Below are 26,843 nucleotides of genomic sequence, written 5' to 3'. Positions count from 1 at the left end.
TCCCTGTTACCTAATAACTATTTGTGCCACCCCGGGCAGCAAGAACTGCAACCAAGCATTTACAACAACTCACGATGAGGATTTTTTAGTCCACACTTTAAGGTCATGCTAAAGCATCTCAATTGCATTTAAGTCCTGACTGCGGTTAAGAAAACTGACAGAGTTTTCTTAATTTGTGGATAATGACTCTCACCATGGTTTGCTAAAGCCCCAAAGCCTTAGGAACGACTTTATAACCATTTCCAGACTGATAAAAGCCAGTTTCTCATTTGTTCTGGAGTTTCTTTGGATTTTGGCACGATGTGCTGCTTTTTGAGATCTTTTTTTTTGTTTTCCTGGGTTATCTTTGTCTAATATTAAAACGTGTTTGACGATCTGAAACACGAAAGTCTGACAAATATGCAAAAAGAAATAATAATAAATGAATAAAATAAATTAACATAAGAAAGTAGAAAGGAGATAAATACTTTTTCCACAGCAGTGAATATTATAGATACTTTGAAGGATGCAATAATATCCTATATTCTTAGTTATTACTGGATCTATTTATGAATTAGTTTATTCATTTACCGCTTATGTAGAAATAGCAAGGATTGTTGGGTCAAACCTTATTAAAAAAGTCAGTAATGAACTTTCATGAGTAGTTATTAGTTGTTATATAGCTGTCATATTCATGCCTTGCGCGCTATTTTGTGAATTACATTTCAATACGTCCTCAGCAATGGGGCACATGCGCACTGGCCGGTGGATCCCTCTCTGACCACGACAGACGATCTTCGGAGTTGTGTGTGTGTGTGTAGTGTGTGCGCTCCACTCCCGCTGGCTGCTATGACCTAGCTACCGGACGACACTTTCCGTTTTTCCACGCTGACCCTTCCGCCTCAAACTGCAGTCCCCACACTCAACGTTACGGTCGTTTATGGTCGCATTACCGCCACTTTTTCATCGTAGCTGCTGGCCTCCGGGGCTAGCTGGCTAGCAGAGAGGGGGTGACGGAGTGGAGCCAGCTGGTCGGACTGAGAAACGGCAGCGTTAGCAAACAAGCTAATTAGCGAGAAAGACTCAGCCTGGATTATTGCCTTTAATCAAAAGAGAGCATAGGTCTGCGGCTTCACCCACTGCAGCAAAAATGAAGATAACTGTGGATTTCGAGGAGTGTTTGAAGGACTCCCCAAGGTTCAGGTGAGTGATGACAGCCAGGCTTTTTTCATTGTCCCGTCCGCTGCTTTTTTAATTTATTTATCTCAGGGGTAAAAGTATACAGCTAGCCGCCTGCTAAACCCTCACGCCAATCAGCAGTAAGTAGCTAGCTGTTCGTCGCCTGCTACTTTTCTATTTTTGTCCCTAAGAGAGCTGGGGCCAGCCTGGGAGGCTGCTGCTGGGACCAGGAAACCAAACAGAGACTCGCTGAGAGTCGTGGTGCAGTGGAAAGCTGCTCCAGCGCCTGTTTTTCCCCCCAATATAAATTATGTAAACATAGTAAAATACATTAAATATGAACGCAGAGATTAGAGTCTGTCCCAGGATCCTTGACTGGCATGACCCTGCGTGATAGTGTATTTTTTCATGACAGCCAGCTTTGTGTTTACTGTGCGCAGCACTGCATCTGTAATTCACTTTTCTGTTTGATCACACTTATATTTCTAATTAGACCCAATGTCTATTTTCACTGTCCGCTCATTATCTTGCTTTTAAAGTAACCTGACACATTCATGATCGTTTCCATATAAAGACATATTAGTAGCGTCAGTAAGCTTCTTTCCTCCTTCAGTTACGAGCTGGTCAGTGAAAAAAAGACAAATCACTGGTGACTTTAAAAATAGTGTTACCGTCCATGTGACGTGTTCTCTGTGTGGTCATTTCTGAAATCACCCCCCCACCCCACACACACACTTCTTCTGAAATTTGTGTAAAAATGGCTCTCACCTCCCTCCTCTAACAGTGGCCTTGAACTGTCCAGTGTTTTGAGACAGCATCTTCCCCTCTTCCTCCCTCTTCCTCCCTGCACAGCCCCTCGCGCTCCCTTGCTGCTGCTGCAACATCCTCTCTCACAAAAACGAGGAACAGATGTTCGAAAGTTGTTGTTGCAGTTGTTGTTTTTCTGAGACTGAGCATTTCCTTTAGGATTGTATTCATAGGGCTGAACAAAGGGGAAATGTCCCAGTCGGTCGTTGTTGCCTGGTTTAAGGCTGTGTGACCACGATTGCTCCCTTTTACTCACTGTTTTAAATTGGACACATTATTACTATTAAAGCGCTCTAACTGGTGTGCTGCTTAGTGTGTCAGCTCATTGGTATTTGAGGTGTTCGAGGTGCTGCATGCTGCCACAGGCTTTGAAGCCCTCACCTCTTTGCGTCATCACACTTACGTTTGCTTTCATTGATTGTGGATAACAGAGCGCTGAGTCACTGCATACAGTTTGAAGTTTTCTATGTCAGCGAGGCAGTTTTTCAAACAAAGAAAGGAAACTGTTCAGTGGGAGTGCAGAGGCTTTGTTTGCGATGTATATCCAGCAGAATCTGAAATACTGAAAGTCACTCATTTGTATACAAGACTTGCCTGACTGTTCTTATTTATGTTAGTAAATAACAGTCATCATCATGCGCCAGGTCCGAGCATCTTTTAAGGTAATTCATTGCAAGGCTGCAGCAGTATAAAAAGGCTTGGCACTTATTTTTCTTAATTAGAGCTTTGCTTTTCCCGGCACTGAGGCGGTGTGCAGGTGGTGTGTGATTGACCTTTCTCTGACCTGTAACTTTGCTGCGGCACCTGTTACAGCAGCTAAATGACACCATTACTTTGTCCTTGCTTTATTCCAAAAACAAATGCACAAAAGATGTGGAAAGTGGTAATCTGTTGATGAGTTAGATGATGTTTGATGAATATATACTCGTTTGGGGTCACCTTGGGCTTTAAAAAGGTGCTCTTTTTCTGACTTCTGGAGACCAAAGAATCTGTTGATTAATCCTGTAAAACATTAACCTAAAGTCAAAATGAATCATTAGACTTTACAGTAGTTCTCGTTCTGTCTGTTTAAATGTAAATAACTCTGCTTCTCTGCCTGTCCCTATCAAAAGTATAAAAGTTATCACTTTTATTGAGGGAATTCTTGGAGGGGTTTGGATGCAGCAGGCAAAGTACTAGGCCTAGTTTGTGACAAATAAACAACAAGCAGTGAGTTTCTCCTCCAGGACTTCTGAACTTGCCATCGGTTGCACTGAACTTGCCGGTGCCACCGATGTCGGTGCTGTTTGACCAGAGTACATGTAATCTTGCACCACTGAAGGACATCATGGATAGAACCTGTAGGAACGTAACTTAGTGCTTAACTCAATGATTTCACTATAGTACTTTTTCTCGTAGTAGTTTTCTAGCAGGTTTTTTTCTCCAGTTATTTCTATGTTATGCTGCTTGGTGCTTCTACTGTTCTACATTTTGGATGCCAGCTTTATAATCCACACTAAAACCAAAGCTTTGCATTACTATGGATCAAACTATGAAATATAATAAGTCAACAGCTGCAACATTAAAGTCATAATGATTTGGACAAGTGCCATTCTAAATGGTAAACACATTTAGTTTGGGTCAACACCTGGATTTTACTTAGCAAAGTGTAAGAGCCTTACATTGGTCTAGGATACTGTTACTTTTGGTCTAGGTGTGGGATCAGCATCATCATGTACCACCCAAAAAATTGAGGTCAGTTGAATAGCTGAATATATTGAGTGACCAGTTTTTTTTTTTCTTCCCTGGTGGAAATGGTACATTGACACACTCAGGCATTTGACATTGCATGAGCACACCAAATGCTGAAGGTGATCCAATGAAATATTAGAGATTGTGGGGGGTTGTTTTTGGTCAGGGCAGTGTGTTTTGATATTACAGCCCGTGCACTGTTAAGCTGCTTAAGCAGGATTCTAACTTTTACTTAAGTAAAAAGCCAGCATACTTTTTTTCCACTTTGCAAAACAAACAAACAAACAATTATCAAATGTAAAGTTACGTTTAAACTTTCGTGCAGCACCACCACTTTCAGTTGGACAATTTCTATCCCAATTTTTTTACACTGATTGTATTTCTCATCAAATATTCTGATTTCCTTTCGGCACCTCTATTTTGTTCTTAGCCCGCTCTGTCCCACCCTGGTTTATAAACTTATGGAAACGCCCATGCATCCAGCTGACAGTGGATCCCCAGAGCTGAACTGCAGCTCAGAATGGCGGGGCTGGAGGTTGTGGGATGAGAGACTTGCAGTAGAAAAAGCTGAATCATATTGAGGGCCGCCACGGCAACCTGGCCCGTGAGTCAGCTGGTAACATGAGACAGGAATGGTCGGTGTTAGTTGGCTAGCAGCAACTGAACTTTCAGAATGAGAGCAAGAGGACTGTTTTTAAATGTGTCACCAAATGTATATGATGAGGTAAAATCTGTGAGTAGGAAACACCACTGTATGGGCAGATGTGATACAACACATAGAACTCGACAAAGGTTGTCGTTACTTTTTGTCAAAAAACTCCAGTTTGTGTTTTATTCTGTTAATCGAATTCACATCCACTTCCCATGATTGTCTGAGCAAGGTAACAATATAGCCCTGTCTCTGTTTGTGCTTTTTTGTGACCTTTGCCCCCCTATAGGATGAGTCATCAGTTAGCATTTCCTGACTTAAACACTGCTGTAGGTTCATCATTGCTCCATAGTTATTAGAGATTACTGCACCATAGTTTTCCACTTCGACCACCTCAGCTCTGCTGCCGTTTATCCAACCCCCCTCTCGTTGTGTTTGGCCAGGGAAGACGACGACGACGCAGGAGACACAGAGTATGGATAAAAACATGTAATACGCACCAGCGTGAATTAGCTCTCACTTGCTCAACATCTGTTTCTAGTTTGGTGTTTGCTTTCAACTTGGTGCTGGAGAATATGGAGCCCCCAAATGTAGAGAGGGTTGTTTTTAAGTGGTATTTTGGCACACCCCACTAACCTTTTTTGTTTTTGTTTTTTTTCCATCCTCATTTTTGTTGGAGAAACTGTCTTTGGTTGTAAACCATGTGTTCGGGCTGCATGAGAGGTTCACTAGTGCAAAAAAGTTATGTATTTTTGGCAGTAAACCCTAGTAGCCTAGTTTTCCACTTGAGAATAGATGTTGGACTCGAGAGCTTCCTGGCTCCTCTTCAAGTATGATAGTTAAAAATTCCCTCCAGAGTGCAGCAGCTTTTCTCTCCACGAGTATAGGAACAGATGTTTTACATATTTTATATGCTGTTCCACTCTGCAATGTCCCCAACAAAAGCAATTATCTGTAGTGTCTTTTTATATGAAATAAGCAATGTGGGGGTAGCTTAAGGACCTCGAAAGTTATGGATACTTTAGGCTCCATTTATTAAACTGATCATAACATCTGTAAAACTGAAATGTTTCCAGTTTTTTTTAAATAGGACACACAAGAAATGATCCCATCAAGAAAATTATAGTATGATGGAAATGTTTTCAGACTAGTTGTCGAGGTGAGGTAATTTCTGTAAGTGGCAGAAAAGTTCTCCTTGTTGTTGCGTCCCTTTTAATCATTATTACGCGAGTACGTGCTTCTGATTGGGTGTGTGACCATGCAGTGCGATAGATCCTGATTAGCTTCCCATGGGAGTCCACCTGTGGGCTTGTTATCTGGGCTATTTGCAGTTTGATTTAATTAAGCTCTGGTCCATTTCCTTTTAATGGTTATTAAGCCAATTAAAATGAATGAAATGTGAGGACTGAGGCTGCTCTTTATATCACATAAATACCCGTGTAAATACTTTAACTTTCAAGTATACAATTATTTTATCAGAGAGGATGAAGCAGAGAGAAGCTGTTGTTAATTTATCTCTCTAAAAACGCTTTTTCAAAACCTCAGATTTTGTGGATTTTACACATTGCCTTCGGTATATAATTATTAACTCTGGATTTTTTTTATGAGGCAGGCTTTTCACTGTCTATAAGTGATTGATCTGTTAAATGAGAGAATATTGTGTAAGTCATTAAGAAAATACTTTTGTTGTAATTATTATTGATAGCTCTCCAAATACATAATATTGTTGAACAATAATTGTTGATGATATCGTTTTCCCCTCGTCTACAGCAAATACAGTTAAACCTGTAACTTTGTGGACATGGGCACAATTTTTGTAGTGTTGCCATCTTTACATCATTAAAGTAGATTTTAATTCAAACAATCAACATATGATTATGCAAACTAGTCAGTTAATATTAGGGAGTTAGTATTGTAATAATTGTTTAGGGGTTCACAGCTAGTTTTATACACAGTCCCCTATTTTCAGTGGCTCAAAATTGATTGGATAATTAATTCACGGCTCAGTGAGCTGTTAATGCAAGTAAAGGGGATCTTCACAGGAGGCTTTTAGTATTCTTTAGGCTGAAATCCAAACTAAAAATAAAGTAAATAATTAAGGAGTGGCCACATTAACAATCTATTTCATTCTTTAAAAGAAGGAATGCACTGGCCAGCTGTGAGACGACTATTGTAGGTGATCTGTGACTTCCAGAGTTTACATTAAGGTGCAAACCTCTGGGTACACTCGAGATCAACAAGACCAGTTTAGACATTGGCAGAAAACATCTAAAAGAGCCTGAAAAAAATGAAGGTTAACTTGCACCAGAATGATGGAAAGAAAAAAGTATGGAGAAGGAGCCAAAGTAGTGGTCTGTCAAACATCATGAGAGTAATGCTGTGGCATGGGCATGTACGGCTGCTAGTGGAACCAGGTCACTAGTGTTTATTGGAGATGTGACTGCTGATAGAATTAGCAGGATTAACTTTGAAGTGTACAGGTTTATACTCTCTACTCAGATTCAGCCAAATGCTGTAAAAGCTGATTGTACATCACTTCACAGTCATAGGGATAATGTCCATGGTTTCTACACCTCCGGCAGTTGCTGACTGCAACGTTTTTTTTAATTTTTATCTAAGTATTAAAAAATAATCATTAGATCAACAATTATGTTAGTTACTGAAAATGTAAATGGGGATTGACTTTAATTCCTAAACATGTGTCATTATTAGTGGTGCAACGGATCAAAAATCTCACAGTTCGGATCAGATCACGGTTTCAAGTCACGGATCGGATCAATTTTTGGATCAGCAAAAATAGAAAAAAAAAGAAAATTCGACTCGCCATTTAGTTATTTAAGTATTTTTTGCCTATTAAAAAACATTCAACTGAAGACTGATTCCACGCACTTATATAAAAACAAATTAAGGTGCAATATGGACATTATGGACCATGCTGGGCATCCTCTGCATCCTCTGCACACGGCCATAAACAACCAGAGGAGTCTGTTCAGTGACAGGTTGCTTCTCCCAAAGTCAAGGACCAGCAGACTTAAAAAGTCCTTTGTCCCACACGCCATTAATCTGTTTAACTCCTTGCTGGAGGGGAGAGGGAGGGGAAATGGGGACAAAGGAGGGGGGAACAAGTAAGCTGTAGTGCCTTCTCACTGTGCAGTAGTTTTTGTTAATATCCAACGGTGTAATAGACTCACAATACTTGAAATGTGCCGTTCCCTTGTATTCTTATTCCTATTTATTCTATTTATCCCTTTTGTATACTCTGTATTTATATATGTGTGTATTTCTGCTCACATTCTGCAACTTCTGTCGGTGCTGTGCTACTGGAAACTGAATTTCCCGGAGGAACCCACCTGAGGGATAAATAAAGTTTCATTTAATCTAATGTAATCTATAGGGCAGTACAGGGCTTTGTATCTACCACTCCGCTGTGATACGACGAGCGGTCACGGTCACGTGGCTATCCGTTGCCCTGGAGCTCCACCCATTTGTAGTTTGATCAACAGAAGATGGCTGGGACAGTTCAGCCATAGCTTTAAACTTCTCCTGCTCATACATGCTTGGAACGATCTTGTCACACTGAAGTGGACGCGCAACGGGATATCATAGCGTGGCTCAAGCACGTTCATCACAGTTTAAACCCCTTGTTTTGCACAACGGAATACGGCGTCCCGTCTGCAGCTAAACACCCCGATAGCTTTTGTAATAGCTTTAGCCCGGTCGAACTGGGCAGCAAAGGGCTGCTTAAATGCAGCAAACTCCTCTGCTCCTCCACTTGGATCGCTAGAGCTGGCCATAACTACCGCTTGACAGACCCACCACACGCACCATACACATACTTTTTTTTTTTTTTTTCTTTTTCGACTCTTCGGATCACATGCGTACCGAACTGTGGAGTGGGATCGGATTTCGGATCAACCGTGATCCGTTGCACCACTAGTCATTATCCGAAAAACCTACTGACCTAACTGTATGTGAGCACATTAATCTGTGGATCACATTAACGCCACCGTCTAGTGAAAATGCTGGAGTTTCCACTCTTTCTCATCAGTGCGTTTCCTTCCTGCTACTTCCTTGTGACATAGGAAGACCAAATGTGAAGCTGGCCTTGATGTTTAGTCAATCCCACACCAGAATTTCCAAAAGCTAGTAAGCGTTTATCTTTAAATAATGACTTCATCTTGTTGACGATGCCGACACGTGTTTGTGTGTATGTGTCTAATGGTGGGTTTTTACCACTGGAGGACCCCCTTCTGTGACAGCACTGCTCCACTCTCTAACAATTACAGGATCTACGTCACGGGACTGAATCTCACCCCATTCTTCATGTTTCCAACTGTTTGCCTCTACCACCACTGTTATTTCAGTCCAGTGGAATAAACCCTTTTCATGCAAAGTGGTCAGCTTTTCTGCGAGAAGCAATGAAGTTAAAAAAAAAAAAAAAGCAGACTGTGTAAAATAATCTTCCTCCTGTATTTTAAGAAGTTCTTGGCAGAAGTAAGACAAGACGAGGGAGGCTGCAGGACAGTACGCTAGATATATTTGGAAGACATCAAAGTAAAGATGTAATGCCAGGCTGACACATCTAAATTGGATTAGTAATAGTAATTTAGAAGTAAGCCTGCTTGGGGCTAACTATGAAGTTTGAGCTATTTTATTTGGAAAATAGTATTGTTATCAACTAGGGAAACTTCCCTGTATTCTCTTGAATATGGCTTTAAACGGCTTATTGTCACTGGAGGTAGAGGAGCTCGGTATTTCTGTGTCAACGGTGCATATTAACTTCCTGAAATCAGATAATTGGTGAACCGAGAAGTCGTTTTACTTCTGTATGACCATTACATGATAAATAGTTTTTCCGATATTGTGCAACGGGGGAACAGATTTTCAACCAAACCGGTGCTTCTGCATTACACAATATTCTCCAGTGAGACAGAAATACGTGTAAATTATATTCTTTGATGTCTCCTTTTGTCTTTGAAGTGTTGAGGTCCGTACCGCAGGCCTGAAGAAGACTCGGTAGCAACATGAATGACAAACCTGTTCGGCCGCCTGACTTCTTTATGTAGAGTAGACACAAGCAGCTGGGCAGATGCCAGCCGCCTCACAGAGCACCAGGGGTGGAATTATTTCCTTTTTGGAGTGTGGTCACCGAATCGCTGCTAAAGAATTAGGTGTCTCCTTTTCTTTTTATACAGTATTTTACTATCCAGACAAATCATTGACTCTAGTGCTTGTAGACTAGCACAGTAAAAGTCCGGAGCTGCTGTTAGTGTTGTTGGCAGTGTTAGAATCTTAGTCACCCCCTGCTAAAATAACCTTTTTATGTGGATGTTTACTCAAAAGCTTTAAGAGGCAGAATGTCAGGCGACTAACTAGAACTGATTCAAATGACTTGAATTAATTTCCTAAAGTATGGAAGCAAGCTATTGTTTACTGTCTACTGTTGTTAGATTGCTGGCTTACAAAATGGAAGATGGATCGTGTTATAAGATATGTAGAGTAATATAAGAATATTGTAATATTGGCATTTATATTCCAAGCAGGAGGCTTCTGTTTTGATGTACAGTGGTGTGGAGTCCTATCTGACATAAGCTTTTGGATCAGTGCCTTTTTGGGTCAACATAAAGGGAAGCAGGACATAAACATGGCCTCGCTGAAGCTGAAATTGCCTCTGATGTGGTTTACAAAGCAGACTTTTTTTTTTTCTCCCCGTTTTACTTCTTCATGGCCTGTAGTCTGTCTTATACCACACGTCTCTCCCTATTTAGCTCTGGCTTGATCCTCACACCCACTCCGCACTTAAACCAGGCTTAGTTCCCTAATTTTTATTGTTTCATGTAATAAAAAAGCTAGTAGTCATATGGATATTTCCTGGAATTTATTCTTGGATGCCTTGTCACAGAGGGAGAAAGAGAGTGCTTTTTTTAAGCTTTAATGGTTTGGAATATGGATATGTTTTCTTTAGATCTTGAATGAGCAGCACCAGCTATGGACCAGCAGGGATCTGGTATCTCTATGCATCGTAACCCTTCCAAATAGTTTGCACAGTTTTCTGTTGTTGAATGATACCATAGTTCAGAGAGTTTGCATTTTGTTTTATCTACTGGTTACACTCTGTGAATGCTGTTTTTGCACAAACTACCCCTCTTGTTCTGTTTTTGGAGACCAGAATCCTTTTGGACTAAGAATGTAGATTCTTAGTGATCCAAATTGGTGGGCAAGAACATTTTATATCTCTTTACTAATGATATTCTCCTCTTTTTGTCAAATTTGGCAGGTAAATCTCATTAAACAAATTGATACTTCCTGGAAGTTTCACCTTTCTTGCTGTGATGAAATTTGTTCAGATAGAACATTTTGAAGGAATGAGTGTCATGCTGACGTACAATTTCTAATGGCAAAGATCGCGCTGCAGTGGTTTGTATCATATCTATCTAATAGACTCCAGTTTGTTCATGTAAATGGAGAGTCCTCTTCACACACTGAGGTTAATTATGGAGTTCCACAGGGTTCAGTGCTAGGACCAATTCTGTTTACATTATACATGCTTCCCTTAGGCAGTATCATTAGAAGACATAGCATACATTTTCACTGCTATGCTGATGACACCCAGCTCTATCTATCCATGAAGCCAGATGACACACACCAATGAGTTAAACTGCAGGAATGTCTTAAAGACATAAAGACCTGGATGGCCGCTAACTTTCTGCTTCTTAATTCAGATAAAACTGAGGTTATTGTGCTCGGCCCTGAAAATCTTAGAAATATGGTATCTAACCAGATTCTTACTCTGGATGGCATTACCTTGGCCTCCAGTAACGCGGTGAGGAACCTTGGAGTCATTTTTGACCAGGACATATCCTTCAACGCACATATTAAACAAATATGTAAGACTGCTTTCTTCCATTTGCGCAACATCTCTAAATTAGAAATATCCTGTCTCAGAGTGATGCTGAAAAACTAGTTCATGCATTTATTACTTCCAGGCTGGACGACTGTAATTCATTATTATCAGGATGTCCAAAAAACTCGCTGAAAAGCCTTCAACTAATCCAAAATGCTGCAGCAAGAGTCCTGACAGGGACTAGAAAGAGAGAGCATATTTCTCCTGTTTTGGCTTCCCTTCATTGGCTCCTGTTAAATCCAGAATTGAATTCAAAATCCTGCTCCTCACATACAAGGTCTTAAATAATCAGGCCCCATCTTATCTTAATGACCTTGTAGTACCATATCACCCTATTAGAGCGCTTCGCTCTCGCTCTGCAGGCCTACTTGTTGTTCCTAGAGTATTTAAAAGTAGAATGGGAGGCAGAGCCTTCAGTTTTCAGGCCCCTCTTCTGTGGAACCAGCTTCCAGTTTGGATTCAGGAGACAGACACTATCTCTACTTTTAAGATTAGGCTTAAAACTTTCCTTTTTGCTAAAGCATATAGTTAGGGCTGGACCAGGTGACCCTGAATCCTCCCTTAGTTATGCTGCAATAGATGTAGGCTGCCGGGGGATTCCCATGATGCATTGAGTTTTTCCTTTCCAGTCACCTTTCTCACTCACTATGTATTAACAGACCTCTCTGCATTGAATCATATCTGTTATTAACCTCTGTCTCTCTTCCACAGCATGTCTTTATCCTGTCTTCCTTCTCTCACCCCAACCGGTCGCAGCAGATGGCCGCCCCTCCCTGAGCCTGGTTCTGCCGGAGGTTTCTTCCTGTTAAAAGGGAGTTTTTCCTTCCCACTGTCGCCAAAGTGCTTGCTCATAGGGGGTCATATGATTGTTGGGTTTTTCTCTGTATCTATGAAGCGCCTTGAGGTGACTTTTGTTGTGATTTGGCGCTATATAAATAAAATTGAATTGAATTGAATTGATAAATTCAGACAGTTTTCAGGTTATTAAATAAGTTATACGATACCATCAGTGCTTTATTTAAATCAAGAGAAAGGGAATCTCCAATAATCAAATCACTGTTTATAAATGCAAAAGAAGGATTCGTGTATTTAGGAGTCAAAATTACTACAGATATAAAAGCAATTGTAAATGTTAACTTGTATATAAGAAGAACTTTGGATAGGGGGAGGACGATGCCCATCTCTTTAATGGATGTGTCAATATGATAAAAATGACTATTTAATTCTATTGGCAAAATTTCTTTACTTATTTCAGTTGATCCCTTTGCCGTTATTGAAATCATTTTTTAACATGATTCATTCAGTATTTGGAACGATACAAAGCCCAGAAAAAGACTCAGATATCTACCCTATGACAGAGGAGGGCTGCAGTTCCCAAATTTGAAATTGTACTATTGGTCTGCCCAATTACAAACTGTACATTTTACTTTTCAAGGTGTTCCAACTTCCTGAGTAGATATGGAAAAAACATCAGCAAAGAGTTGGTATAAAGCTCATAAACACCAACCCCCTTTTTTTCTCACCAGTCCATGGTAATGCATCCTAAATGGGACAAATTATTCAAATATCATCCCTATGACATTTAAAAATGAGTGCTGTGAATAAAAACGAGATATGTTGTTATTATTATTATGTAATTATCCTTGTAGTTGTTTGATGTACGATGATTTAAATCTCTCTTCTCGGATAGTCTTTTACACCCAAAAGTCAGCTGCTTAAAACTCAGGTCGTCATATTTGTGCAGTATCTTCTGTATCAGAATACCAGGAAACATAAATACAAACACTTAAACAACTTGTATATACTTCTTACTTGCCATGTTTTCATACTTGTGAAAGACAGCGTGAGATTTTTGTTTTCTTTTTGCTTTTGGTTTTTTGTATTTTCTTATCATATCAAGTGCTGAAGAAGAATGTCAGTGTGTCACCTGCTCAGATGCTAATTTAACAGTTTTAAGTCAACAATCAGGATAAAACGTAAAATGCTTGAAACCAGACTGCGCAGACATGGTCTCAAGCAACAAAGCATTTTACCAAAATACGTAAGAGAGAAACAAGTCAATATAGAAAGAGCTATGATAAACAGGATTTAAGAAGAATGACAGATAAAAGTAAGCCATATAGATATCTTAACTTTGTCTGATCAAATGGATCAGAATAATAAATCCAGTGTAGTTAACTTTGTGCATATGTGGCATTTCTCATGACTGTCATATCTACTTGCTCTTTGTACACTTAATCCAGAGTGAAGGCCGTACACTGCCACCTTTAGTTTATCAGGTTCCAGGTGATTGATAGGACAGCATATACCATGTGTGTATATATGTATATAAATGTATATTGTTTTTAAGAAAAAGAAGAAAACAACTATCTACAAAGCACATTTCAAATGGATTTCTTTCTCCTGTAAATGTATTCAGACTCCCCTGCAACAAGTATACTTTCAGTCTCATTTGCTAGAACCAGCTGTTCAGCTTGGCTCACTCCAGGAGTGGAAACAGAGTTGTCAGCAGTCAGTATATCCAAACCAGCTGAAAATGCTGCCTTTCATGTTACTGCTTTTCAACTTCTGCTGCTTCAGTTCATTAGTGTTGCCCTTTTGAAGTCATGCCCCAATATTTCTTGGTTTAAGGGCTGGTTCTGAATTTTACTTGATTTTTCAATATTTCTGTTGTTGATTTGTTTGATAAGCACATAATCTTATTGAGCCATCTAACCTCTCCTCAGCTTCGGGCCATGAACTTCTGTTCTGACGTTCACCCATAAACATTGTTTTTGATACACTTTAAAACCAGTTGGTTCTCTGAGAGATTTCAAAGTAGCCCCATGGTGATGATCCCACCACTGTGCTTCATAATTAGGATGATGTTTTGTTTTTGTTGTTGGCCTTTTTTCCCCAGATGACCTTTTTTTGACATTTTTTTTTCCTGTTTCCTGCTGATTTATGATGTAAAGCAGTGTGAAATTTGACTGTCATACCACTCATTACAATTCATGAAACTAACCCGGTGACAACTCTATTGAAAGGAGTCTTATGAGGCTGTGATAAAACCGTGGTTCACACTGTCCTGACTTTGTACAGAAAAGAGGGCTTTGTCACTTAGTGGATTTTGTATCACTTTGTTTATGTAGAGCAGCACTTGTACAACCCACACTAAGAGTTTGCTCATTAATTTAAATGCCTGCATTCAGGTATCTTTTAGAGAGAGTTTTCTTTGTCTATTTTGGTGACTTTAGTCTAGTAGGGACCACATTTTATGACTCTTCAGTGTCGATCTTGGTGTTTCCAAAGCTTTGTGGCTCTTCTTTCCTCTGCTTTCTCCTCTTTTGCTCATTATCCAGTTTCAGCCTGGATATGCTCCAAGTTCAGAGCTATGAGGCAATAGCCCAAATGTTCGTTTTGCCAAAGCCCCTCCTTTTCTTATCCTGTCAGCACTTTTGCAAGTTTAGCTTGCAGGCTCAGCTTTTCAGATTAGAAGGAAATGGTCTTCTTCTTGCGGTTACTTGGAAAGCATGACAGTGACTGACTGACAATTAAAACAATTGTTTCTAGGTCTGTTCCTGAGATTGTATCTGAGTTTTCCAGTCTTCTTTCATTTCAGTGATGTTTATTATAGTTCATACTTGTGACCTGGATACTAAATGTTGTTGTTAGCCCCTGGGCAGAGAGATCAAGTGACTTTTATCAAGTAAGAACTGGCCTGACAAGATGTTAGATAACACATAATCAGATAGTAATTTGACTGACTGACAAACACAGTCTGTTATTGGGTAATTTTATTGTAATAATTCAATTCACTTTTTTGTAAAGTGTACAACTAAAGCTTTCCTTAAACATGTTTTAACTAACTCTTCCTTCCCTCTGTTTTTAGTGTTGGCAAGTGTTTGTACTCCTTATGTTTGTACTAACTACATCACTAACTACATCACTAACTACATCACCAAGCAAAAGTCAAATCCTCCTGAAGTCGGACGCTCGACACGGTCGGCAGAGCAGTGGTGATTCTGTGTGAATCACTGGAGAAATGTCCTTTGCCCGTGGCAGCGGAGAAAGACAAACGGGGCTTGTAGCATGTTCTTTTGACCACGGTTAATATCTGTGTGAGAGAGGCACAGTCATCTATTGCCTTTGACCCTGTTTCTGCCCTGTTGGACTACTTAAGACCTCAGTTCACAGACTTTACTTGGACTGCTATTTAAGACTCATAAAAAGAAGCACTTTACTGTCTTCAAGTCAAAAGCCTTCCTCCTATACTTATTATGAAGCACAGAAGACAAAAAAAAAGATCTATTCAGCTAATGTAATTTTATGTTAACATGTATTAATCATAGTACTTGTGCAATAAAGTACATGTTGCAAAGCAAAGGACTTCTCTATGTGGCAGGTTCTTCAAGCATTTAGCTGAATAAGGCATATATCAGTTTCTGAAAGCTCAGCAGTTTGATTTTGGCATTCCCACAGTTGAACTTACTGAGTGATGGATTTGCTGTTCATGCATGATATTCAGATTAGCCTTACCACCAGGTTTATCCTATGTGCCTTGTAGCATAGCCAGCAACTCAAGCTAATTCTAGTTTATAGTTTTAACGATTGTGACTGCTGCATCTGTGCATCCTGCATTAAAAAACAACAACAACAACAACAACAAAATCCCTTTCACATACAGAAGAAAGACGAGGACATGTAAATAACAATAAAATTAAGTCATACAGTTGCACTTCACAGTATCTGCTGTTCAGTATGCGCATACATCCAAGCCTCTCCTGTTGAGGGATCCCTGGCACTGACCAGATGTCCACGACTTAGTTTGATGCCATATGGGAGAACAAACAGCTACAGGGGGTTTGGAGAAAGCCGTCCGCTGCTACTGCAGGGTGACGTTCTTAATCCCTCTGCTTTACACTGACACATGGCACTCATGCACTGCACTGCATGATGTTGGACACATTTTTTCCTTCAGTAGAATAAATTGTATTTGAAATGTAAAACTGTTGTTCTTATCTTCAGTGAGTTTATGCTGAGGGCGATTGGCTGATAGGCCTGAAATGGAGAGAATCGCCGTGATAAGAAACAGATACTGTTTTATTAGTAGATGTAAACAGTTTTAATGCTGCTATTGTCTTAAGAATAAACTTGCCTCAGTGTTGATTACTGCTGCTAAATGGTTATAAATGTGAAGCGTGCATTATCTAAAGGCCACATCTGAGCTGCACTGCATAACTAATGATACATGACTTAACAGCAGCGCATTCATTAAGTTTTCATAATGTGCCACCAATAGCACCATCATTTCAGAGCTTTTCTCCTGTTTTAAATGTGTTTTTCTAGGATATGTGGGCTTATATCGTTGCAGTGCACTCCTTAAAAGGGTGTTTTAATGTTAAAGGCGCTGTTGTGTTGTATGTTTTAGATGCACCTTAAAGACCTTGTTGCTTTTCTGCAGATACATCTGTGTCTAATAAATCCATATATCATTATCAAGTGTTGGCATTTGCCATGTTATTTCTTATTATTTCTTTACTCCAGATTAAGCATAAATAAATGCAGTTTTAGAAAAAATACTCTTTGTCTATCCTGCATTAAAAAAGCCTTAGTAATGCAATAATTAACATCAAAGGGAGATTAATCCACAGATCCTGTGCTGGGATGACGTATTTGATATTCTTCTCCCTCTGTTGTGGTATCCTGAAGCTCGTAGGCTGTCGATCTTGTGGAGAGGCGAGCTGTGTCTCTGTCACATTTTAGAGGGCAGGACGCCAGACCTGATTTCAGGCCCAAAATGGCAGCTCTCAGTTCTAGACGTCTGTCTGTGTGTCTCACGTGCTCGAACGGGAGGATATTGTCATTTACTGCAGCTGCCGCTTTCAGAAACTATAATTGTGGAATACGGGAATGTTGGGGGAACCGAACTGCTATAATTAAATTAAGCTCTTCTTCTCTGTCTGAAAATGATCAAGATGTTGAAAAAAAAAGACAAATATTTGACCCAGTTTCAGTTGCATACGTGACAAAGATGAAGCTCTGTGGCTATAAATTATGTTGCTTTTATTGGCATGCAGTATATTGCTTCCTTTTTACTTATGATCAACGTAAGTGCCATAATGCGGAACAGAGATTAACCTAACTGCTCTGTAGACACAGGAGGGTTATAAGGAGAACTGTGATAATGGGATGAAGATGAAGGGTATGCATGCTTTCCAGCAGAATGCCTCTGAGTACACCTTCTTTCTCTGTTTCACAGTTCATGCATCCGAATGTCAATGAAGTATTGAGTCATGGTTGCGCTTCACTTCAAACCTTTGCATTTTCTGTCCTCACAGAGCCACCATAGAGGAAGTGGAGGGGGATGTGTGCGAGTTGGAATCCAAGCTTGACAAAGTGAGTACCGCCCATGAAAAACATTGTTTAATTGTTCGTTTTCTCCACCGTGCGAGCCAGCAGCAACATAAGCCATCCTGTAACAGGTCAGGTTTGTCCTCGGACTTGTCCTCGCTGTATTCCTTGGCATTTCGAGCAAGACTGAATGAAAGCAGACGAGCAAACGCACTCGTTACCCTTCCAGCAATGTGATGGTTTACTTGGACCAGATTAAATATCTATCTATATGCCAAGTCTTTTATTGTAACTGTGGCATTTTGTTGATCAAAATCATACGTTTGTAAAATCACGAAAAGGGATGTGTGCCTATTATTAGGGATTTGAAAAATGGATTTCATGGAGGGGCCAAATGAATTCATGATGAAAGACAAGGTTAATGTTTTAAATAGAGTTTCCAGTTTTTGTAATAGGTCTGGATGAAGTAATGCAAAGTAATATACAAACAAAATCAGGGTTATTCACACACTCACACTGATGCATGCATCGCCCGTTGATTGGTAGACGACCCACTCTACCGCCTGGCTCAGCATTTACTCACCATTCAGCATATTTATTCTTTTATCAAAGCTTTTTATTGTTTTGCTTATTTTTAATACGAAATACTCATGCGTAGGATGGTATTTACAGCCGTATTTAGTGGTACAGACTTGGGTTGGACGACTGGACGAATATATCGATTATCAATGATAGGCTGAGCCCATCGGCCATCATTTTTAAAAGGGGCAATTTAATTATTCGTCCATGAGTAAGTTTGCTAATAAAGATGGAGCTAATAGAACCAGTCAACAGAAAGAAAAAAAATTATAGCGCTGTTTTAACAGCACACTCCTCAGAGAGCGCCCGAATGCTTGTTGATGGAGCTGCAGAAGCTGGTGATAGCCTAGCATACTCAGCCGGATGGTGGCCACATGCATGCTCATGCAAGTTAGCTGTGTTTGAGTAGTTTGCTCGCACTATAGGTCTGCACAGGCGGGACACCGCTTTGGTTACATCCTTAAATTTACCTCTTTCATCCCAAATTGGTGACTTTATATATATATTTTTGTGCTGTCAGTGTTAACGCGTTAACGTAAAATTTTTACATGTCGCCCAACCCTAGTACAGACTGTTAAGCACTTGATGAAATCCATATTAGAGCGACAGAATTGTTTCACACTTGATTACTTATTAAAATTAAAAAATAATTGGCTCAATAACTTTCTGTGTGCAGAGATATTTCGGGAGTGTTATTTATAGTCCTGAGTCCTGAAGAGTGCCTTTGGTACTTTTCCCAGCTTTCGTGCAGATTTTTCTTTTCCCCCCCAACAATCAATTCGTGCCTTTTGGGTTTTTTCCTGTGTAACTGACATTAAACCAACCAAACAGAGTCATGTTTATCAACGGTTGTACCGTGTTGATGCCACAGAGCCCACAGAATTGTTCTCTTGCTTAGAGTGAGACCGTAGAAGAATCCAGTTCTTTATTCCTCGACTTAGTCTTACAGCGTTACTCTTACACCCTCCTCCTCACTCCACCTCCGTGACTCAGCCTCACTTCCCCTCTTGCTGTGGAGAGGAAGGATCTGCCAGAGAGTGGGTGTGTTTGCGTGAGTATGGCTGTGATAGTGTGTGTGTGTGTGTCTGAGTGTGTATGTGTTGACTTGGGTGGAGTGAAGTTGTCTTCAGATACCAGAGTTCAGCTTTTCCTTCAAGCTTGCTTACCTGTGTGACCATAACGTGCTCAGCCATGTTGGATCAGAAGTAAATCAACAGAGACAGTGTCCACATTACATCTGCTCTCATACATCCTGTTTCCAAACAATGGAGTAGAAACCTTTCACATACTGGTGTCTTCTGAATGATGTCACTGTGGTTCTGTTTCTGTGAAACTGTTGCTTCCCTCATCAGTGTTAAGTCTCTTTTTATGTTCTGGAAATGAACCAAGAGAACAATGAAAAAGCATGTCTACCTGAAGCATTCCTGAAGTGCTACAAGAAATTATTTACAGAGCAACAACAGAAAGCGAATACATCTCTAGATCTATGGGTGTTTTTTACACGTCTAGTTTGTTTTCTCTAGAACAATCAGTTGGTGACTTTAAAAACTTGGATTATTGGAGAACGTGGAGCATCCCAAAATGCAAACCTTGAACTTCTGAACTGCTTCGAAGTTTGTTTTAAACCAGAGTGAGACCACCTCCTCCAAAGGGTCTCGGTGTGCGGTTACCTCGTTTACATCTGCGCAAATGAACATCTGCACAATGGATTTAAGCAGACTAAACACCACAAGTGTGAAAACACCCTAACAACATGCAGCAGGGCTGAGGCAGCTGTAGTGTAATCATATTTAAAGATAAGTGTTTTGTTCAAATGCAAAGGAAATGACACGTGTGCATGCTGGAAATGTGTGTAAATGTGTGTGAGAGTAAGGTGTTGACCCACTTGTCTTGTGATAGGTGCTTCTAATGTTTTGTAGCACTTTCACTTTTTTCCACTTTGAGCCTGTCTTTTTCTTTTGTATCCTCACTGCTGAGACGGTTATATGATTGGGGGAAAAGAGCATTTTTTAACCTCCTAGAACCTGGCGTCCACATATGTGGACATCACATTTTGGGTTATTTAGGCCAAAATACTCAATTTTGCTCTACAAGAGCCTGATATCCACTTACGAGGACATTATACTGCTACTGTTCTATCAAAATTTTAAACGAATATCCTCATTTGTGGCTCTCATTTTTCTTAGAAACAAAAATCAGGTAAAAAAAAAAATCTGGTAATTCTTTGGGACACGATGAATGTAAAAACAATCAGCCCAAATATCAAAGAGAAATTAAAAATGCATGCTGTGAAAGAGTTTGGGTCTTAGGAGGTTAAATATTAAGCGAAATGCTTCATTTTGAGTGACAGCATTGCTTATTCTCTTTCCGACTCAAATTTCACTCATAATTAGTCGTGAAGCAGGGTCAGTCTGTGTTTGATCAGCTTTTAGGTGTTCATTAACATTTAGTAATTGTTGAAGGAAGCTGCTTAAAATTGGCGTTTTCTTAGCGTGTCATTTAGCTGCTTTGGCTGTAGATGCACATTCAGCCTCTGTGTCATCAGCTGTGTGGGAGTAGATGGAGAGTGGCCAGAATTTGTTGGGAGTTTACATAACCTGGAATTATCTTTGCCCTCAATGAGTCAGAAGGGAAAGAAGTGGCTGTTGTTAATTACCAATAAACTGAGTAAGCACTGAGTATCTTATATTTTAGTCCTTTTCTCTGCGTTTCCAGTTTCCACAAAAAATCCCAAATCTATTTTCAGCAGCAGAGCTCCACTGTTATTAATAAGAGACAATGCCCTGAAGAAATCTCTAGCACTGTTTCTAGTTTGTGTTCACTGAAGTGTTTCTATTGTTAATGCATTTCTTCATTTCTCCGTTACCCCCTCGAACACTGACGTCTGCCGCTTTCCTTTCTAGTTGGTGAAATTGTGTATCGGGATGATTGATGCTGGAAAAGCCTACAACGCAGCTAACAAACAGTTTGTTAATGGGATCCGGGAGCTTGCACAGCAGTCCACCAAAGATGAGGTCATTGAGGTAAACAAAAATACAATTTTGCTCGATCTTATCTGCACAAAATGCTTTGAAGTATTTTTTTGCTTCTTCTCCAGCTTGTGTTGTGACAGTCCTCCTGTAATATCCAGTAAAACTTTGAAAACTCTACATCTCAGTAAAATAAACATCACAGATGGTGTAAAAGCATTACTGACTTCATGAGAGTCCCCAGATGTGAAGAAGCCTTTAGCTCTTTGTTTGATCACTCTAAATGGGCTTCACTCTGCATCCATGGTGAGATTTATCCAAGTTTGAAAACTGAGGGCTAGCAGAACCTCGCACTGTCCGCTGGGTCTCGCAGAGGTCAGATGTTTTGTTTTGTTCTCTCTTATAAATTTTGCATGCCGAGGCAAGCACTTCCTGTCTGCCTTTGTGTATTTTGTTCACCGCCTCTCCCTTTAGGTTTGAAGCTGAGCCACTGCGTGTATCTGAAAAGTGTAACTTAGCCAAAAGAATTCTTTCCCAAAGTGCTATTGTTGCTTCAAAAACACCAGGGTTTCCTTTCTCTCATACCTGAGGAGCATTTGTCCCTGCAGCTGTGGCTTAGCAGGCATTTTGAACCACTGGTTTTAATTATATTTGACCTTGTGCTGTTTTGTGTTTTATTCTTGCTTTGTCTCTTTGCCTGCCTTCATGGCTGTCCTCTTCCTTCTCTTCACAGTCCAGTCTCACAAAGTTTGCCGAGAGTCTGCAGGAGATGATCAACTATCACACGGTACGCTGACCAAAACCGGATGCATGTTTTTTTTTCCCCCAAGTGACTATAAAATCCAGATCGTTTAAAAAAAAAAAATCCTTGTGCTGAGAAAGAGAAGCAGAAAATGTCCAGTGAACATGTTTTAAAAGCTTAGCACAGAACTGAACTATGGTGGCTGAATGTGAAGAAAGTGGCTATAATAAGCATCTTCCTGGGGGAAGATTTCATATTGCTGTAAAATATGTGAAGCAGGGTGTTGCTAAAAACACACAGGAAACAATGCCTATTGTAAACAGTGGTTTTAAAAAAAGCTCCTTGGGTCAGCTGCAATAAATTCCTTTTTTATTCATTGTCAGCCATCATTAGTCACAAACGCTTTGGGATTTCTTGTCTTTTGTTACAAAATAAAAATAATTCCTGGAGTAAAACGGTCCATGATGTCATAAGCAGATCTGGTTGTGTGTGTGGGTTGAAATCCATCTGTTGGAATAAATCATCCATAACTGGTGTAAAGTGTTTGTTTGTTTAGTTCATCCCGCAGACAGGTGAAGAGCTTTAGTATAATGTTGACCATAAAAGACGTGTTGCATGCTAGATCATTTAAAATAAGCCAACATGATGCCTTTTCCCCACTCTTCAAGGAGCCCAGTAGGAGAGATCTGATTATGTGATTATTCCTTTCCTTCTTAAACTCCCTACTTGTCAGTCTCTGGTCGGCATTAAGGTGGTGCTTGAAACTTTCCTCTGTTGGGCTTCTCATTAGGACTTGAGCTAGAGCCTCTTTCTCTACAGTGAATTTAGAGAGTCCCCTTGTCAGGAATTATCTCCACTACCTCTGCCTAACATGTCCTGATTGAGCCTCCAGGCGTTAGCGTTGCACTGTGATCGTTACTGCTAGTTGAAATACAAAATTTACAGTTGAATAGAAGTAACATGGTTACATAGTTTCTAAAGGCTTTACATTTTAGGTGAGGCAACATAATGTAGATGTTGTCACCTCAGTGAGATGTTTGTTGCCTTTCAGGTTTGGTTAAACTGGCTTCTGCACAGTTTTAGTTCTATGTTTAGGTCAGACTGCAATTCCAGGATGTTTAGTACTAGTTAGTAGAGATATTAACTTAGCTGCCTTGTTCCCTAACAGCCTGAGACTGTTACTCATTGGTGGAGACTGCGGTCACATCAGCTGATTGTCAGATAGGATTTTGCTGCTCAGCGATCTTTCAGCACGTGATCTCCTCACAGTGCTCAATCTGTTTGTCAGTGAAGGCCTCTCCGCTCCACACTGCTCATATTGTCTGTTTTTGACTACAGATATGCGCCGAAGCCTTATTTAATGTATTCGTCTGGCTTTTTTTTTTTTTTTTTTGCTTGGTTCAGCTCATTTTTAAGGAAGGATGCAGGTTAATGAGGGTATGACTCATGAGCGAGAATAAACGAATGACGTCATTTCTCGTGTTTGTGTCTTTATGAGGGGAGTTTACAAAGTCAGCGCGTTTGAGTAAATTTAGCTGCTTAATTGCACCCTGTGATGTTAACAAACGTCCTCCTAAGCAGATGCTGAAAACTTAGAAATCACACGGGGGCTTAGAAAGAGAATAAAATTGTCAGGTTTTTGTTTCTTAAGTTCCTCGACATGTTTAGAGAGAAACCTTTTCTTCAAATGGGAAGCAGCAGTCACTCAGTCTTTCTTAGTCTTTGTCTGTTTTTGTTTCACAGATATTGTTCGATCAGGCCCAGAGATCAATCAAGACGCAGCTTCAAACCTTTGTCAAAGAGTGAGTATTAACCACAGTAAAAACTGGTTAACTTACCTTTCACAGCTTCAAACACAAAATATTCAGGAGTAAACACACTACAGGATGATGCGGACAGCATTGTCATTAAATTGCATAAGAGAATATTTTTATTTCTATGTAGGCTTCATAACATCCTCCTCAGTTCTCCTAATTTAGCTCAGAAATTTGGGCAGCTTGTATAATTACAGGAAGGAGTTGCTTCTCTGGTTTATTTCATTATAAGGATTAGCAGTTTTTGCCTCTGGCACATCAGGACTAAACACCCACATCAGCAGCACTTATACTTTACTCAGTATCTTGTGGTGCTCAAATGTGACTTAATCTCACTCAGGAAAATGGCTGCAAATGATAAGTGTGGGGCATGTGGTTAACAAGAAGCAGGTCAAGGAGTTTGCCTTTGTTTTAAATTGACATGTTCCTGTTGCCTGACCATTCTCGTGCTCATTCATATTCAGAGATTCCTGTAACTATGGACCTTAGATTATTGAAGTCCCACTCTTTGTGGAAACTCATTAAAGTTTGTCCTAAATTAGGGTAAGAATTCAGTCTTTCAGTGCAAGCTTTCGTCTTTCACATGTTTATAGTCTAAAATGTGACATTAGCTGTCGTGTCTCTTGAGTTCTGACACTAAATGTTGAGCTCCTTTGGCTTTATGCTCATACAGTTCAGGCTATAACCTCACATTCACTTCTATGGTCACTTTAGATTCACCAGTTTACCCAAAGCTTTGCTTCACTTTGGACTGTGGGAGGAAGCCGGAGTACCCTGAGAGACGCACAAAAACCCAGGATCTGCTGTCATGTTTATACTAATAAACCTCTCTTCCTTTGAAGTGACCTGCGTAAGTTCAAGGAAGCCAAGAAGCAATTTGACAAAGTGAGCGAGGAAAAGGAGACGGCGCTGATCAAGAATGCCCAAGCTCCCCGTAACAAGCAGCACGAGGTGGAGGAGGCCACCAACATCCTCACTGCCACGCGCAAGTGCTTCCGGCACATTGTCCTCGACTACGTCTTACAGGTACGGCCCGCTGGATGTTGAATGACAGCAAGGGATGCAAGTTTGTCTTGCTGCACTGACATGTGGCCTACTGCGCATTTTAAATAGCAGTAACAGGGTTTTATGCTTACACTTAGGATGATCTAAAAAAAGAAATGCGGTGCTATTTCAGGGAGATTTTGACTTGAAACTGAGGCAGTTTTCAGTCAGACTATATTTATATATAGCAACAGATTGCTGACATTCAGCTTTTAAGTATGGATCTCAAAAAAGCTGAGGTGCACGCTGTCATGTTCAGAATTTGGATGAGAACTTATTATTCAGCATTTAATTAAAAAATGCTATTTTTGCACAGGAATGCTGCGTTTGATTCTGTTTTATCCTAAGTGAACAAAAAAAGTACTCAGAAAGAGGTTTAATAACCTGGTTAGTCGGAAAAGTTTCTTCAGTTTCCAAAATCAGTTTTTGAATTAATGTTGTTCGTCTCCTTTTGCTCGTTTTCTTTCTCATTTTCTCTGTCAAAGCCACTTAGATATTTTCTGCTGTAACCTTACTCAGTGCTTTTGTGCCGTTGAATGCATCAGCTCTGCTCTCGGCCACGGCAGTGCTGATGAATGCTTTGTGGTTTCTGATAAGGCAGCTGGCGGCCCTGTTATTGAATCTCCCTCCCAAAAGAACAGACAATGCTGTATGGGCACCCTTCACTCCTTGAGCAAATGAGATGGTGAATTGAAACCAAACGGGAGGTTTTAATATAGGTTTGGCAGTCTGCTCCAGTGGCCCACTCTATAATCACCATCTCATAAAAAAAGAGTCCTGGCTGTGAGAAACGAGTCTGGTTTTTATCTCGCTTTTTAGTGTGCTTATAGGAAATCTATAAGCTAGCAGCTAGCTCGGCTGATTTTTAAATGGGTCTCCATTAAAGTTTCACATTTGGGCAGTGCTGTCAGCACTTTAAAAACTAACTTCTGCAGCGGTGCTTGCAGGAAACATTTGAGACAGACTTTAACTGTATTTTATTTTATTTTTTGTGCTTTTTAGTTCTTTTTTTTTTCATCTTTGTGGCATTTGTGCTTGATTATACAGTACGCAGTTTATAGTGACATGCAAGATGGTAGCGGGAGAGGAAAATATATGAGTGAGGTTGTAAGCCAGACTCTCATTCACGGCGTTTTAAGAGTGAAGCATGTCTCTTTTACTATGCTGTGCCACGTAGAGCTGCAGCATAAAATATTAAACTTCAGGGATTTCCTGGCTCACTGATGGTGAAGTGTGCTGCTAGTCTGGAAAAATGGAAAAGCATCTCGCTCAGTAACCCACCCCCCACCCCCGTATGTTACCACTTCTATTGTTTTCACCACTATTAGAGATAAGTGAAAGTTGTTTGTGTGAAAAAACTTGACAAACCAAACGTGACAAATTGAAATGTTACGTTCCCCACAAGTTTGCAATTGCTGCAGCTTTACCAACCAATTTCCAAATAACTGCTCTGATAGTTTGCTTGCGGCTGTAGTGTTGACACTATATTGCACACTGAGAGTTAAATAACCATCGTTTAGAGGTGCTGCTTTGGTCAAAGCTACTAATTGACTGTAATCGAGAAGGAGGGGGGCTTGTAAAAGTCGCGATGCGTCAACTGTTGTGGTTTGGAGATGGAAAAAAATAAGCTTCCTCCCCAGGATGGGAGTTAACATCTGTGTATAAACACAAGTGTGGTTAGAGTCGCTTGAGAAAATTGCCTTAAAACCTGCAGCCATGAAATTACTGCTGACCATAAAAGACATTTCCTTTACTTTTATTCTCCGGGGTATTGAAGCATGGTGACCCTGCTTTCACTACACAAACAAAAAGGGGCCGCTGGACTTAGGTTAATTCAGAAGTATGAAGCGAAGTGTGGGATTACTTCTGAAGCTGGCCTTCCTTCCCCACTAGCTAAATGTGTTACCACACCCAGTCAGTGACTCTGCTGTCACACAGCAGACTCACTGACAGTAACATGAAACAGCCAAGTATCAGCATCTGTTTTTACAATCCACCACAACACATCCCTGCTCTGCAGCATTAAGCTATGAGAAAATCCAAGGCCAGATGAGGACGGCGGTAATTAGTCTGGACGAATGGCAGAGCCTTCTTCACAAACATTCACACACAG

At 40.2% G+C, this 26,843-nt stretch overlaps 1 protein-coding gene and 1 long non-coding RNA gene across 3 annotated transcripts in view; both read left to right on the top strand.

The window, feature by feature from the left end:
* Positions 1-709: 709 nt before the first annotated feature.
* Positions 710-26,843, top strand: part of LOC120733704 (arf-GAP with coiled-coil, ANK repeat and PH domain-containing protein 2-like) — a 51,322-nt gene continuing 25,188 nt past the window's right edge. The window contains exons 1-6 of one of the 2 annotated variants that reach the window (XM_040032046.1): positions 710-1,182; positions 17,570-17,627; positions 21,065-21,184; positions 21,864-21,917; positions 23,616-23,674; positions 24,529-24,712. In XM_040032046.1, coding sequence (XP_039887980.1) covers positions 1,130-1,182; positions 17,570-17,627; positions 21,065-21,184; positions 21,864-21,917; positions 23,616-23,674; positions 24,529-24,712 — 528 coding nt within the window. In that variant the 5' untranslated portion in view covers positions 710-1,129. The remainder of the gene's footprint in view (positions 1,183-17,569; positions 17,628-21,064; positions 21,185-21,863; positions 21,918-23,615; positions 23,675-24,528; positions 24,713-26,843) is intronic. The other variant, XM_040032056.1, reaches the window with a different exon arrangement.
* Positions 1,839-7,136, top strand: LOC120733731. The gene is made up of 2 exons (XR_005695898.1): positions 1,839-1,850; positions 4,127-7,136. It is a non-coding gene; the product is annotated as an uncharacterized LOC120733731 (long non-coding RNA).

The sequence above is a fragment of the Simochromis diagramma genome, unplaced genomic scaffold (assembly GCF_900408965.1).
Source record: "Simochromis diagramma unplaced genomic scaffold, fSimDia1.1 OVJJ01000334.1, whole genome shotgun sequence".
Classification (NCBI taxonomy): Eukaryota; Metazoa; Chordata; class Actinopteri; order Cichliformes; family Cichlidae; genus Simochromis; species Simochromis diagramma.
The sequence above is the reverse complement of the archived record's forward strand: the minus strand, read 5'-3'. Positions and strand labels throughout refer to the sequence as shown.